Genomic DNA, 15,325 nt, shown 5'->3' with positions numbered 1-15,325 from the left:
GGCGGGCTGCACGATGTTGGGGCGTGAGCGGAAGACGGCCTAACGGTGTGCGGGACCGTAGCCCAGCTTCATGGAGACGGTTGCGAATGGTCCTCGCCGATACCCCAGGAGCAACAGTGTCCCTAATTTGCTGGGAAGTGGCGGTGCGGTCCCCTACGGCACTGCGTAGGATCCTACGGTCTTGGCGTGCATCCGTGCGTCGCTGCGGTCCGGTCCCAGGTCGACGGGCACGTGCACCTTCCGCCGACCACTGGCGACAACATCGATGTACTGTGGAGACCTCACGCCCCACGTGTTGAGCAATTCGGCGGTACGTCCACCCGGCCTCCCGCATGCCCACTATACGCCCTCGCTCAAAGTCCGTCAACTGCACATACGGTTCACGTCCACGCTGTCGCGGCATGCTACCAGTGTTAAAGACTGCGATGGAGCTCCGTATGCCACGGCAAACTGGCTGACACTGACGGCGGCGGTGCACAAATGCTGCGCAGCTAGCGCCATTCGACGGCCAACACCGCGGTTCCTGGTGTGTCCGCTGTGCCGTGCGTGTGATCATTGCTTGTACAGCCCTCTCGCAGTGTCCGGAGCAAGTATGGTGGGTCTGACACATCGGTGTCAATGTGTTCTTTTTTCCATTTCCAGGAGTGTATATTGTCAATACTGCCAGGGCTCTCCGATGTTGACAAGCACCCCAGCATTGGACGTAATGGGACTTCTTTGTACCTTCGGTCATTATCGTAAATAATAAAAAGAGACTTAAATGTGTTTATTATAAGATCTACAAGATCACCAATGGTGCAAGGAGAGCCCTGGCAGTAGTGACAATATGTAAGGGAAAAATGAAGTTTGTGTTGCGGAGGGCACTCGGCTTAGGTAATTTGTGGAGCAATGTTGACCGTCGTACTGCTGTGGTGTACTGGTTAGCATTTCTGCCTAGCAAGCAAGGAGACCCGTGTTCGAGTCCCGACCGCAGCCCAAATTTTAATTTATTTCGTCTGCTTCGATCATTATCGTAAATGTAAGATTATTTGAAAAGTTCATATTTCTGTCCTAGTTTCATTTGGCGTCCAACAACAGGGTATAAACACGCTACAATAGTTCACAATATTCATAAATTTGGCGACCATTGAACTGGATCATATTTGGGCAACAACCGAAGGGCATGCGGAAGTGTATCCATAAAACACTGTGCGGGTTAAGGTACCATTTGCAGCAAACCGCGTAGTTGCATCTAGCAGTTCCTCAGAAGTACATTTTTGTGATCTGGGAATGAGTTTATGACTTCCCTGTGTTTATCATGTGTGTGTCTGAGACTGGTTACTTAATGTCAAACATTCGTTTCAACAGATCTCAAGATGCGCAGTATAAGAACGGACTATCATTGTAAAGCCGGTCGCTGTGTCCGATCGGTTCTAGGCGCTTCAGTCCGGAACCGCGCTGCTGCTACGGTCGCAGGTTCGAATCCTGCCTCGGGTATGGATGTGCGTGATGTCCTTAGATTAGTTAGTTTTAAGTAGTTCTAAGTCTCGGAGACTGACGACCTCAGATGTTAAGTTCCATAGTGCTTAGAGCCATTTTTGTCATTGTAAAGACGCCGTCAGTTTTGACGAAAATGGCTCCGCTCTGAGACCTGAGCGGTACTATTTGGGACAGCCGCTACGTCTACATCTACGTCTAGATACATACTCCGCGAGCCACGGCACGGTGCGTGGTGGAGGGTAGCCTGTACTACTAGGCCTTTACTGTTCCACCTGCAAACACAGCGAGGGAAAAGCGACTGCCTGTACGCCTCCGTACGAGCCCCAATTTCCCGTATCACATCTTCGCAGTCCTCACTCCAAACGTACATCGGCGGCAGTGGAATCGTTCTGCAGTCGGCTTCAGCTGCCGCTTCTCTGAATTTCTGCAGTCGTGCCTCGCGAAAAGAGCGTCCTCTTTCCTCCAGGGATTTCATTTGAGTTCACGAATCGAAACAGGAAACCCAAATATTAATTTTTTCCGCAGATTCGGATACGTGGGTAAACATCTGTAAAACTCTAATTCCTCTCTCTCAAACCCCACCATATGGGGAGAGAGGGAGAGTTTTAGTTTTAGCGAATCAAAATTTACGAAGTAAATCAGTATTTTTTATTTATCCGTAACCATTTTCCACGCAAAAATGAGAACATGGATTTTCTTGAATTACAGCGCCAACTACCAAGAACCAAAACAAACGTTTAAGACAAAATGTACGTATATATACAAAGACAGTAACTTGTTCTCGAAAGAACAGATTACTGTTGTTGACCGTGCAGCTTTTCCCTGAAATAAATGATGACTAACTGACAACCTCAGCTGCCGACAGGTGTTGTTGTTATACCTCGATGCCATGTAAGCAGGAGATCCCGGGTTCGAGTCCCGGTCGGGGCACACATTTTCAGCTGTCCACATCGAGGTATAACAGCAACACCTGTCAGCAGCTGAGGTTGTCAGTTAGTCATCATTTATTTCAGGGAAAAGCTGCACGGTCATCAACAATAACTGTTCTTTCGAGAACAAGTTACTGTCTTTGTATATATAGTTAAAGGCTACCTAGCCATTGACCTTTGTCTGTGCGAATGCGCACAGGTTGCCCAAACTCTTACGGGAATCGCCAGCGCGTGCGCGAGTAATGAGTGGGTGGGCAAATGTCTATAAGGTACAATACATATGTAGAATTGTGGACAGTTGGGAATGTGAGTCTCACGGGAAGCGTGCAAGGGATAAGTCCCTGCAGTCGCGCTATTCATCTGTGTCCTCGGTGGCTCAGATGGATCGCGAAAGGCAAAGGTCCCGAGTTCGAGTCTCGGTCGGGCACACAGTTTTAATCTGCCAGGAAGTTTCATTCTAGCCGGCACGGTAGCTCAGCGTGTTCGGTCAGAGAGCCGGTTGGCCTCTGTAATAAAAAACTGAGTGGAAAGATCAACCACCGAACTTGAACAGGATGTCTTGCGACGTCCGCAACGACCAAACACAACGATCAAAAAAAAAAAAAAAAAAAAAAAAAAAATGGATAGAGCGTCTGCCATGTAAGCAGGAGATCCCGGGTTCGAGTCTCGGTCGGGGCACACATTTTCAGCTGTCCACATCGAGGTATAACAACAACACCTGTCAGCAGCTGAGGTTGTCAGTTAGTCATCATTCAAAATGTACGTAGTTTTATATGTAGAGTCTGATTCTGCAATAAAAAATGGGGGTTCCCGTTTGAAATTTTAAAGTTGCCCCCCGCCCCACCCCCAGGGGGCTGGGGTGGCGGGCTAATTTTAGCACCGGCAGATGTCCCCCTCGAAAATAATCAACTATGCATTCTACACATTTTTTTTTCGTGTGAAGCTTATTTTTCGAGTTATTCTGGTTTGCCGACTTAAAATTTACACCCTGTATACTAAAATTTTGTGTTTCAGATTCTCTGTTGATGGCAGCAACTGAACCTTCATAAAACGGCAACTCCTCAAGAGAAGACACACTGTGTGTCCTGGTTTATTGAGACAAAATCGGATGTTCAGGGTAAAAGAAACTTCTGAACGAAGTGTGCAACAGAGCCACCATCGCGCCCTTCAATCCGTGCATGCCACAAAAAATTTGTGGTGACAGGGACAGTGTTGGATAAAGGGAGGAGCGGGCGATCAAGAGCATCCGAGGAAAACATCGATCCCGTTTTAAACGTGTTGTCTCGTTCACATACGAAGTCCATCCACACTGCTGCCAGATTGTTGCAACTACCACGCTCAACTGTGCAGAAGGTCCTCCACAGGAACCTACGGTTGTACGCTTACAAAGTGCAACTGTTACAGGCACTTGAGCCAAATGACGAGCCAAAACGGACAGAGTTTGCACTCAACATGCTGGAACGCCTTCCGGAGGATGAAGCATTCGTCAAGGGAGTTTGTTTAAGTGACGAGGCAACTTTACATGTTTCTGGGACATTAAACAGATATAACGTGAGAATCTGGGGATCTGAACACCCCTATGTGACTAGAGAGCTTCTCCGGAATAGTCCAAAAGTGAATGTGTGGTGTGGAATCATGTGCAACCAAGTAACTGATCCATTTTTCTTCAAAGAGTCAACAATTACTGCAGATGTTTACCTCGCACTTCTGACCGAATATGTAGCACCACAACTGATTGACTTACAACCAACTATCATTTTCCAGCAAGATGGTGCACCACCACATTGGGGACTGTTATGTTCGTCGGTTCTTCAATGAAACATTTCCAGGCAGATGCATTGGGAGGGATGGGCCAATTCCTTGGCCACCGAGTTGGCCAGATATCACCCCCTTGGCCTCTTTTTATGGGGATAAGTAAAAGATATCGTGTATCAAACACAGATACGGGACATTGTTGACTTGAAGCAAAAGATTCGTAATACCATCGCCACCACTGATGAAGCTATGCTACAGCGAACATGGCAAGAAACCGAGTACCGTCTTGATTTGCTTCGTGCAACTAAATGAGCCCATATAGAGATCTATTAATCACTGTCAAAAAACTTTTATAAACATTAATTACAATAATAGAAATGTTGAAATATTTCAACAACTCCTGTTGTAGTAAAATTTTGAAGTTGTAAAGGGACTTCATGGACACCCTATATTTACAGGGTGTTTCACTAAATGTGTTTGCCTCTGTAAGTTACGAAGTAATAGACGACCAAAATATTTATTGCGGTAGGTCACCATAAGAAACATTACACTGTCTGCGGAGCTGTGAACATAGTTTATTGTGTAATTATCCAAAGAGTTACAGGAAAAATATACAATTTTTTTAAATGGAACAATAGTTGTTTCTGTCATGCACTGGAATCAGTAACACCAGCTATGTATACATCAATTTAAATTACATTCCTATCACTTTTAGTTTGGGAGCTACAACCCTTCAAAGTTTCACGGGCAGATACCACACGCTGTACATAATACGTGGTTGTGTGGTGGGTGATGGATGTTCTGGCGGTGGGAAGTTGATTTAAATGAGATGTTCAAATGTGTGTCGATGTTCCTGAATGCACAATGCAGTGGGCCTTCTACAGGATCTGCAGACGAGATGTAACATCGCCGGTGTCACGGAGCAACATGCGTCCTCGTTGCGCCGTTTTAGATCATCTGGGAATCTGGGCTCAGTGAAACAAACACCATCCTTTAGATATTCCCACAAAAAGAAATCTGATAGTCTTAAATCGGGCGACCTTGCGGGCCATGAATGAGGACCATGGCGAGCCAACCACCTTCCTGCAAATCTGATGTTTGGTTCTTCCACAACAGCATGCGCAGAATGGGCTGGGTTACCATCGTGCTGCATCCACATATTGACACACATGTTCAAGGAGACCATCCAAACTGTCGACTAAACGCACGATATAACTCACCTGTCAGTGTACCTGGGAAGTAGTGTGGACCGATGATTTCATCCCCAAGGATTCCACACCTTACATTAGTAGACCACCTACGTTGTCGGTCGACAGGTCGTACCGACCGAGAGTTGTCTGCGGCCAGTAGTACACGTTATGGCGATTCACTGCACCATAATTTGTGAATGTGGACTGATTAGAGAACATAACACCTTGTAAAGACTCCACCGTGAAATTACGCATGGCCCATCCACAGAATGTAACTCTCACACGGAAATCGTTCCCATGCACCTCCTGAGTCAGTGACAGGCGGTACGGGTGAGACCTGCGGCCGTGTACTGTACGCCACACAGATGTGAGACTGACACCAGCGACTGCAACAAAGGCTCGTAAGCTGACATGAGGATCGTGGTGTACTGCAGCTAAAACAAACACCTCCGTTTCCTCACTTCTTGCAGTTCTTTGGCGCTTTACCAAGCTGCCTGTTTCCCGAAATCGTTGTTCGGCACGTAAGAACGTAATGGCTGTTGGACCTCTTCGCCTAGGATATCTCACGGCGTACGCCATGGCTGCTTCAGTGGCAACGTGTCGGCACTCGCCGAGCATCAGCAACATGTCAACATACTCATTGTTTGTGTGTGCCATATTCATCCGGTGTCAGTAACTGTGGTATATTGAGCCCCGTTTGTTTGTGTGGCTCGAACTGTCGAGCATACGGCCGTGTGCGGCGACAGTCGGCAGTCTAACAGCGCATCGAGGAAGCTTCTCGCTCCGTGACACCGGCGACGTTACGACACGGCCGCACCACATTTAGGAGGCGCATTGCGTTATGCGCAGCTTGTGTGGTATCTGTCCCTGAAACTTTTAAGTGTTGTAGCTCCCAAACTAAAGGTGATAGCACTGTAATTTAAATTGATATATACACAGCTGGTGTTACTGATTCCAGTACGTGATAGAAACAACTATTGCTCCATTTAAAAAATTGCATATATTTCCTGTAACTCTTTGGATAATAACACAATAAATTATGTTCATAGCTCCGCAGACAGTGTAATGATTCTTATGGTGTCCTACCGCAATAAATATTTCCGTCGCCTATTACTTCGTAACTTACAGAGGCAAACATGTTTAGTTCAAATGGTTCTGAGCACTATGGGACTTAACATCTGAGGTAATCAGTCCCCTAGAACTTACAAGGGAACCTCCCCATCGCACCCGCCTCAGATTTAGTTATAAGTTGGCACAGTGGATAGGCCTTGAAAAACTGAACACAGATCAATCGAGAAAACAGGAAGAAGTTGAGTGGAACTATGAAAAAAATAAGCAGAATATACGAACTGAGTAGGTCATGTGCAACATAGGCAACATCAAGCAGAATCTGAGCTCAAGAGCGCCGTGGTCCCGTGGTTAGCGTGAGCAGTTGCGGAACGAGAGGTCCTTGGTTCAAGTATTCCATCGAGTAAAAAATTTACTTTTCTTATTTTCGCAAATTTATGATCTGTCCGTTCGTTCATTGACGTCTCTGTTCACTGTAATAAGTTTAGTGTCTGTGTTTTGCGACCGCACCGCAAAACCGTGCGATTAGTAGACGAAAGGACGTGCCTCTCCAATGGCAACCGAAAACATTTGATCGCAAGGTCATAGGTCAACCGATTCCTCCACAGCAAAACACGTCTGATATGTTCTATAAGACACTGGTGACGGCATGTGCGTCACATGACAGGAATATGTTGTCGACCCACCTAACTTGTACACTTGGCGAATGGGTAAAAAGATTCTTCTACCTTGCCCGATTTAGGTTTTCTTGTGGATGTGATAATCACTCCCTAAAAAGTAATGAAAACATAAGAGTTTGTCAGATAATAAACATCTGAAAATAAGAAATTAAACTTTTCACTCGAGGGACACTTGAACCAAGGACCTCTCGTTCCACAGCTGCTCACGCTAACCACGGGACCACGGCGCTCCTGAGCTCACACTATCCTTGTTGTTGCCTATCTTGCCACGAACTACTCAGTTTGTATATTTTTGCTTATTTTTTCATAGTTCCACTCAACTTCTTCCTGTTTTCTCGATTGATCTGTGTTCAGTTTTTCAAGGCCTATCCACTGTGCCAACTTATAACTAAATCTGAGGCGGGTGCGATGGGGAGGTTCCCTTGTTAGAACTACTTAAAGCTAACTAACCTAAGGACATCACACACATCCATGCCCGAGGCAGGATTCGAACCTGCGACCGTAGCGGTCCCGCGGTTCCAGACTGTAGCGCCTAGAACCGCACGGCCACTCCGGCGGCGAACACGTTTGGTGAAACACCCTGTATACAGGGTGTTACAAAAAGATACGGCCAAACTTTCAGGAAACATTCCTCACACACAAATAAAGAAAAGATGTTATGTGGACATGTATCCGGAAACGCTTAATTTCGATGCCAGAGCTCATTTTAGTTTCGTCAGTATGTACTGTACTTCCTCGATTCACCGCCATGATTTCATACGGGATAATCTACCTGTGCTGCTACAACATGTGCCTTTACAAGTACGACACGACATGTGGTTCATGCACGATGGAGCTCCTGCACATTTCAGTCGAAGTGTACGCTTCTCAACAACAGATTCGGTGACCGATGGATTGGTAGAGGCGGACCAATTACATGGCCTCCACGCTCTCCTGACCTCAACCCTCTTGACTTTCATTTATGGGGGCATTTGAAAGCTCTTGTCTACGCAACCGCTGTACCAAATGTAGAGACTCTTCCTGCTCGTATTGTGGACGGCTGTGATACAATACGCCATTCTCCAGGGCTGCATCAACGCATCAGGAATTCCATGCGACGGAGGGTGGATGCATGTATCCTCGCTAACGGAGGACATTTTGAACATTTCGTGTAACAAAGTGTTTGAAGTCACGCTGGTACGTTCTGTTGCCGTGTGTTTCCATTCCATGATTAATGTGATTTGAAGAGAAGTAATAAAATGAGCTCTAACATGGAAAGTAAGCGTTTCCGGACACATGTCCATATAACATATTTTCTTTCTTTGTGTGTGAGGAATTTTTCCTGATAGTTTGGCCGTACATTTTTGTAACACCCTGTATACCTTGTTACATTTTAATAGACATGTTATAAGACTAAACCATTTTAAAGACGATAAGTGTAACAAAAAAAAAAATATTAAAAAATTGCGAGAAGAGCTGAGTGTGCGCTGCACTGTGGGAGCCCGGGTCTCACCTGAACCTGTTGATGAGCCTCTCGATGATGAAGGAGTAGCAGGCGCACGACAGCGAGTACATGGACATCCCCCAGCAGCCGAAGCGCACGCCCTCCTCGTACAGCTGGCGCGCCTTCGTGCCGTCCTCCGCCTGCCAACACGAGTCCAGTCTCAGCTGCGCACCTGCTGTGCGACGCGGTTGGCGATTATCGTCGTGACGTCACAAGAAAGGCAGCTCAGTCGTGCAGGAATCGATAGATGTCTTCGCTTTCAGGGTATCGTAATCCTACACGGCTGTAGCCATTCTAGCAGGGAAGCAGCTCCTTACATCTTCAAGCGGTATTCTCATTGCAACTTTGGAAGCTATTGCTGCTTTTATACGGTCTCGTTCGTCAGTCGCTAGACAGGCGATCATTTTAGGCAAAACCACCCCTTCCTTCCGTCTCCTCGACTTCTATCTCACAATTTATGGCCGTCCTATCGCCCTCACCCCCACCCTTAAGTACCTTGGCGTCACCCTTGACCGTCGCCTCTCCCAGATCCCCCCATCTCCGGACAATCCAAGCCAAGGCACGCTCCCGTCTCCTCGAGCTCCTTTCTGGCCGCACATGGGGTCTGGACCCCTCCACCATCCTCCACACCTATGAATCCCTTATCCACCGTACCCTCTGCTACCCTCATCCTGCCTGGATCTCCGCTCCTCCTACCTTTTACAAATCCCTTCAAATCCTAGAACGCCATGCGCTCCGCCTCGCCTATCGCATCCGTCTCCCCTCCCCCACACTGATCCTCTACGACCTTATTTCGTTCCCGCACCTGCTTCTTTTCCTTGAACGGATACAGATCCTCTATACCTCCCGCAAACTTGATCCCCTTCACCCACTTGTCTCTCCCATCCTCTCCAATCCCCACACACTGCCACGCCTGCATTCTCACATCCCACCTGCTCTCCATCTCTCCACTCTCCATATCCTCGCCCAAGGTGGCTTCCACCAACTCCCTGATGATCCCCTCATCCCCTCCATCTACCCCTCCTACCAACTTCGATCCTCCTCTACTGCACCCTGTGTTTTCTCCCGAGGGCACCCTCTCTCCCTTCTCTCCCTCCCTCCCTCCTCCCCCTGGGTTTCCCCTACCCCCAGTACCTTCTTTCCTCCCCCTCCCATCTCCTCTGCCACTGGCATCTACACCCTCCCCTCCCTCCTCCCCCCCCCCCTTTTGGCAGGTCCCCGGACTCGCACACGTCTAGTGAACTTTCGCGCGCCGGAGATCATCGCCTAGTGTTTGTGTGTGTCCCCGTGTTCGTGCTCAAGTGTTCCAGTGTTACTCGTTTCTGCTCCAACGTTCGCGTGTGCCATCTGTCATCTCTGTGCGTGTCCACATGTCTGAACATTTTTATTTTGGACTCTGCGTCCGTGAGCAGCTCCGTGGGTTTTCATTTTGTATGTCTATGTTTCTATATCCACCCTGTCAGTTCTGCGATTGTCGACTTTTATGTCATTAGTTTTATCTGTCACCGAAGAGCGGCGTAATGTGCCGCTGCTGGCCTACCTGTATCATGTGTGAAATAAAGAGAAAAAAATCATCGTTAGAAACGGAACGCTTATGGGATCATTCGGTTGTCTGCGTGTCTGTATGTCTATCTGCCAGTCCGACACCTAAGACCCCCTTTTCTCGTGAAAGGGTGGACGTATCGAGTTGGAATTTATGTCGCACCCTGAGGTCTGTGGCCCCTTAGCAGCTAAGCTTCTAAGTAAATGCAGTCGAAACATACTGCCACATGTGTCACATAGGAGGGGCGTTTAAAAACTCTGTGCAAAAATAAAAACTACTTACCTGTTTGGGGCAAACCTTTTTTATTTTTCGACAGTCTCTCCTTTTAGACTTGTACACTTAGTCCAATGCTCTTCTAATTTGTTGATCCCTTCCGAATAATAGGAATTGTCCAAGTTTGTAAAATAGCTATTAGTTGCTGCAATCACCTCCTCGTTTGAATAAAATCTTTGTCCCGCCAACCATTTCTTCAAGTTGGAGAACAAGCAGTAGTCCGAGGGAGCAAAGTCTGGAGAATAAGGGGGGATGTCAAACGAGTTGGAATCCTATTTCCATTAATTTTGCGACCACAACTGCTGAGGTGTGTGCTGGTGCATTGCCGTGATGGAAAAGGACTTTTTTGCGGTCCAATCGCCGGCGTCTTTCTTGCAGCTCAGTTTTCAAACGGTCCAATAACGATGAATAATATGCACCTGTAATAGTTTTACCCTTTTCCAGATAGTTGATGACGATTATCCGTTGCGAATCCCAAAAGACAGTCGCAATAACCTTTCCGGCCGAAGGAATGGTCTTTGCCTTTTTTGGTGCAGATTCTCCATTGGTGCCGGCCGGGTGTGGCCGAGCGGTTCTAGGCGCTACAATCTGGAACAGCACGACCGCTACGGTCGCTGATTCGAATCCTGCCTCGGGCATGGGTGTGTGTGGGATGTCCTTAGGTTAGTTAGGTTTAAGTAGTCCTAACTTCTAGGGGACTGATGACCTCAGAAGTTAAGTCTCATAGTGCTCAGAGCCATTTGAACCGCTTTTTTCCTCCTTGCTAACCCATTGTTTACATTGTTGTTTGGTCTCAGGAGTATAGTAATGTATCCATGTTTCATTCACAGTCACGAAACGACGCTTAAAGTCCTGCGGACTTTTCCTGAACAGCTGCAAACAATCCTTGCTACACTAAACACGATTCCGTTTTGGGTCAAGCGTGAGCAATCGCGGAATCCATCTTGCGGATAACTTTCTCATGTCCAAATGTTCATGGGAAGTATTATGTACCCGTTCATTCCAGATGCCAACAGCAGTAGCAATCTCACAGTCCTTAACTCTTCTGTCATCCATCACCATATCATGGATTTTATCAATGATTTCTGGAGTCGTAACTTCCACAGGGCGTCGAGAACGTTCAGTATCACTTGTGGCCATATGGCCACTCCGAAAATTTTGAAACCACTTATAAACTGTTCTAATTGAAGGTGCAGGGTCACCGTAATGCTTATCATGCTTCTCTTTAGTCTCCTGAGGTGTTTTGTCTTTCATAAAGTAATGTTTAATCACCACACGAAATTCTTTTTCGTCCATTTTTCGACAATCACTCGACTTCCTAGATTCACACGAATGCCAAACTGTGGTGTCACCGCCAGACACCACACTTGCTAGGTGGTAGCTTTAAATCGGCCGCGGTCCATTAGTACACGTCGGACCCGCGTGTCGCCACTGTCAGTGATCGCAGACCGAGCGCCACCACACGGCAGGTCTCGAGAGACGGACTAGCACTCGCCCCAGTTGTACGGACGACTTAGCTAGCGATGCACACTGACGAAGCCTCGCTCATTTGCAGAGCAGATAGTTACAATAGCCTTCAGCTAAGTCAATGGCTACGACCTAGCAAGGCGCCATTAGCATTACATTGCTTGTATCTAAAGAGTCTCACTTGTATCGTCAAGAGCGATGTACAACAATGATGGATTAAAGTTAAGTATTCCAGCAGCTACGTACTTTTCTTTATAGCATTCATTACGTATCCTGTTTCAGACCTCACGCCAGCCTGCGTGAGCTTAACGCGTGCATTCGGCCTCCTCAACCAAGTAGTGTGCGTAGTGTTGGCTAACTGCTAACACTACACCAAACACAAAGAAATAGACCAATATGGCTGAAACTTGGTGTGATGACCTCGATACGCGCCTGTGGTGCCATCTCTCGGGCTTTGCACGGACTTTTCATACTCCCCTTGTATTTCGATACTCGCAAACTGACTCACCGTAACCTACAGGTGAACTACAGAGGGGCGCAAAATAGGTGTTATAAAGTGTTTGCCTACTGTGGTTCAATAGTATGCCATAAACGAGTCTCATCGTGATACTGTTGTATTGCAGCTCTGAAAATACCACAGCTCGCTGAACAGTGCCTCAGTTCACATTTGAGACAGAGCGAGGCAGCTTGGTCAGTGGTCGGTACGCTCGACTCGCATTCCGGAGGACGGCGGCTCAAACCCACATCCGGCCATCCCGATTTCAGTTCTCCGTGATTTCCCTGAATCGCTTCAGGGACGGATCCTTTGAAAGGGCGCTGCCTATTTGCTTCACCATCATTCCCTAATCCCAGCTTGTCGGCGGGACGTTGATTTAGCTGTTAGTATGAATGTGAACGTGCTCACTCCGAAGGAAATGATGAATACACAGTAGCTTGCTACATAAGCTAAAAAAAAATGAATGCGTCAGTTTCACAATCACACAGTTTCTCTGTGCTCTGTCAAAACATACGTGTTTAACGTTTTTGAAGCTGTGTTCCGTTTTGGAAGTCTTGACCCTTAAATTCCTTTGTTGTAACAAAGACCACACCCGTTTATTTGTAGTTTTCATATGTGCCAGACGTGTAAGTGGTATCTCGTCTGCTCTTACTATTCATCACGTTTACTTACGACGGTAACGTATTCTTACGAAGTGACTCATATTTTATAGTCAATGTGTAGTATGGCAACTGCCAAGACTACAGAAAGAGAACAAACATTTCAATGACTGGACAGACCTTGTTCATAATACTGTGTGTGTGGGGGGGGGGGGGGGGGGGAGCACGATGCAGTTTTGAACACGGCCTTGTCCGCTCGGCTGTCCAACGCCATGACTTTTTTCTTTTTTTTTTTAAATCTCATTTTGTTCGTTCATGTTCGTTTCCTTGTTCGGGGCGGACGTCCCATGACACCCTTGAGGCTCGTTGTCGATCCATTCACTCAGTTTTTTTAATTACAGAGGACTGCTAACCCTCCGACCGAACACGCTGAGCTACCGTGCCGGCGTTAAAATGATGATGAAGGACACACACAACACCCAGTCCACCATCAACCCACGACACCGTTGCTGTTTCAGGCTGCTCTATATTGCAATCCTTGTTCTTGGACCGTCCACTGTTTATGTTTTGCTTTTTTTTCACAGTCCAGTACACCTTCTTCCTATTTTCGTGCTCGATTTGTGTTCAGGTTTTGACAGGCTATCCAGTGGGCCGTCTTACCACTAAATCTGAGAGGATGTGATGGGGAATTTCTCTTGTGAGAGCCTTCTTGCAAACAGGGCAGCCGCCATTCTGATCTACGTATTTATGAAGCTACCGTGCCCTATTTTATTCTTGCTTATTACGAAATATGGCGTTTAAGTGATAAACTGCATTACCGCCCAATCTCACTTCTGACAGCTTTATCCAAAATCCTTGAAAAAGCTCGTATTCAAGAGTAGCATCACATATTTGTAAAAATGAAGTACTAACAAAATGTCAGTCCGGTTTTCAGAAAGGCTTTTCAACAGAAAATGCTATATATGCTTTCACTGGTCAAATATTAAAAGCAGCCATTGGGATATTTTCTGATCTCTCAAAGGCTTTTGATTGCGTGAATCATGAAATTCTTCTAGATAAGCAAAAGTATTGTGGGTTGAGTGGGACAGTGCACAAATGGTTTAATTCATACATAACTGGAAAAACGCAGAAGGTTGAAACTAACACTGCAGACACTCTGCCAAAACAAACAGAGTCCTCTAACTGCGGAGGTATCAAGAATGGTGTCCCACGGGGTTCAGTCGTGGGTCCCTTATTGTTCTTAATATATATTAATTACTTGCCACTCTATATTCATGAAGATGCAAAGCTAGTTCTTTTTGCTGATGATACAAGTATAGTAATCACACCCAACAAGCAAGAATCAGCTGAGGAAATTGCAAATAATGTCTTTCAGAAAATTATTAATTGATTCTCTGTAAATGGACTCTCATTACATTTTGAGAAAACACACTTTATACAATCCTGTACAGTAAATGGCACAAGACCATTGATAAGTACAGACTATGAACAGAAGTCTGATGCTAAGGCAGAATAATCAAAATTTCTGGGTGTGTGCATTGATGAGAAATTGAATTGGAAGAAACACATCAACGATCTGCTGAAACAGTTAGATTCAGATTTTTATGCTATTAGGGTTATTGCAAATTTTGCTGATAAACATATTAGTAAATTAGCCTACTATACCTATTTTCATTCACTGCTTCCATATGGCATCATATTTTGGGCAATTCGTCATTAAGAGAGAAAGTATTCATTGCACAAAAGCGTGTAATCAGAATAATAGCTGGAACCCACCCAAGATCACCTTTCAGACATTTATTCAAGCAACTTTGGATATCCACAGTACCTTCGCAATGCATATATTCTCTTATGAAATTTTTCATTAATAACCCATCCCAATCCAAAAATAACAGCGAAGTGCATAACTACAACACTAAATAAAGGATTATCTTCACTATTCTGGATTAAATCTCGCTTTGGCACAGAAAGAGATAAATTATGCTGCCACAAAAATCTTTGGTCATTTGCCAGATAGTATTAAAAGTCTGACAGATAGCCAACCATCTTTCAAAAGCAGGTTAAAAAAATTTCTGAATGACAACTCCTTCTACTCAATACGAGGGCAGTTCAATAAGTAATGCAACATATTTTTTTTCTGAAACAGGGGTTGTTTTCAGCATTTTTCAGCATTGAAATACACCAGGTTATTCCCCAATCTTTTAGCTACACAACACTATTTTTCAACGTAATCTCCATTCAATGCTACGGCCTTACGCCACCTTGAAATGAGGGCCTGTATGCCTGCACGGTACCATTCCACTGGTCGATGTCGGAGCCAACGTCGTACTGCATCGGGGCTGTAGCGTGCATGAGGAAGAACA

The 15,325-nt window shown here is 46.0% G+C and overlaps 1 protein-coding gene across 1 annotated transcript in view; it reads right to left on the bottom strand.

The window, feature by feature from the left end:
* Nucleotides 1–15,325, bottom strand: part of LOC126214950 (uncharacterized) — a 154,881-nt gene that overhangs the window by 18,635 nt on the left and 120,921 nt on the right. Inside the window, exon 25 of the mRNA XM_049941586.1 lies at nucleotides 8,594–8,724. Within this exon, the coding sequence (XP_049797543.1) occupies nucleotides 8,594–8,724 (131 nt within the window). The remainder of the gene's footprint in view (nucleotides 1–8,593; nucleotides 8,725–15,325) is intronic.

Source organism: Schistocerca nitens, chromosome 12, assembly GCF_023898315.1.
Source record: "Schistocerca nitens isolate TAMUIC-IGC-003100 chromosome 12, iqSchNite1.1, whole genome shotgun sequence".
Classification (NCBI taxonomy): Eukaryota; Metazoa; Arthropoda; class Insecta; order Orthoptera; family Acrididae; genus Schistocerca; species Schistocerca nitens.
This window is presented reverse-complemented; position numbering and strand designations above follow the sequence as displayed.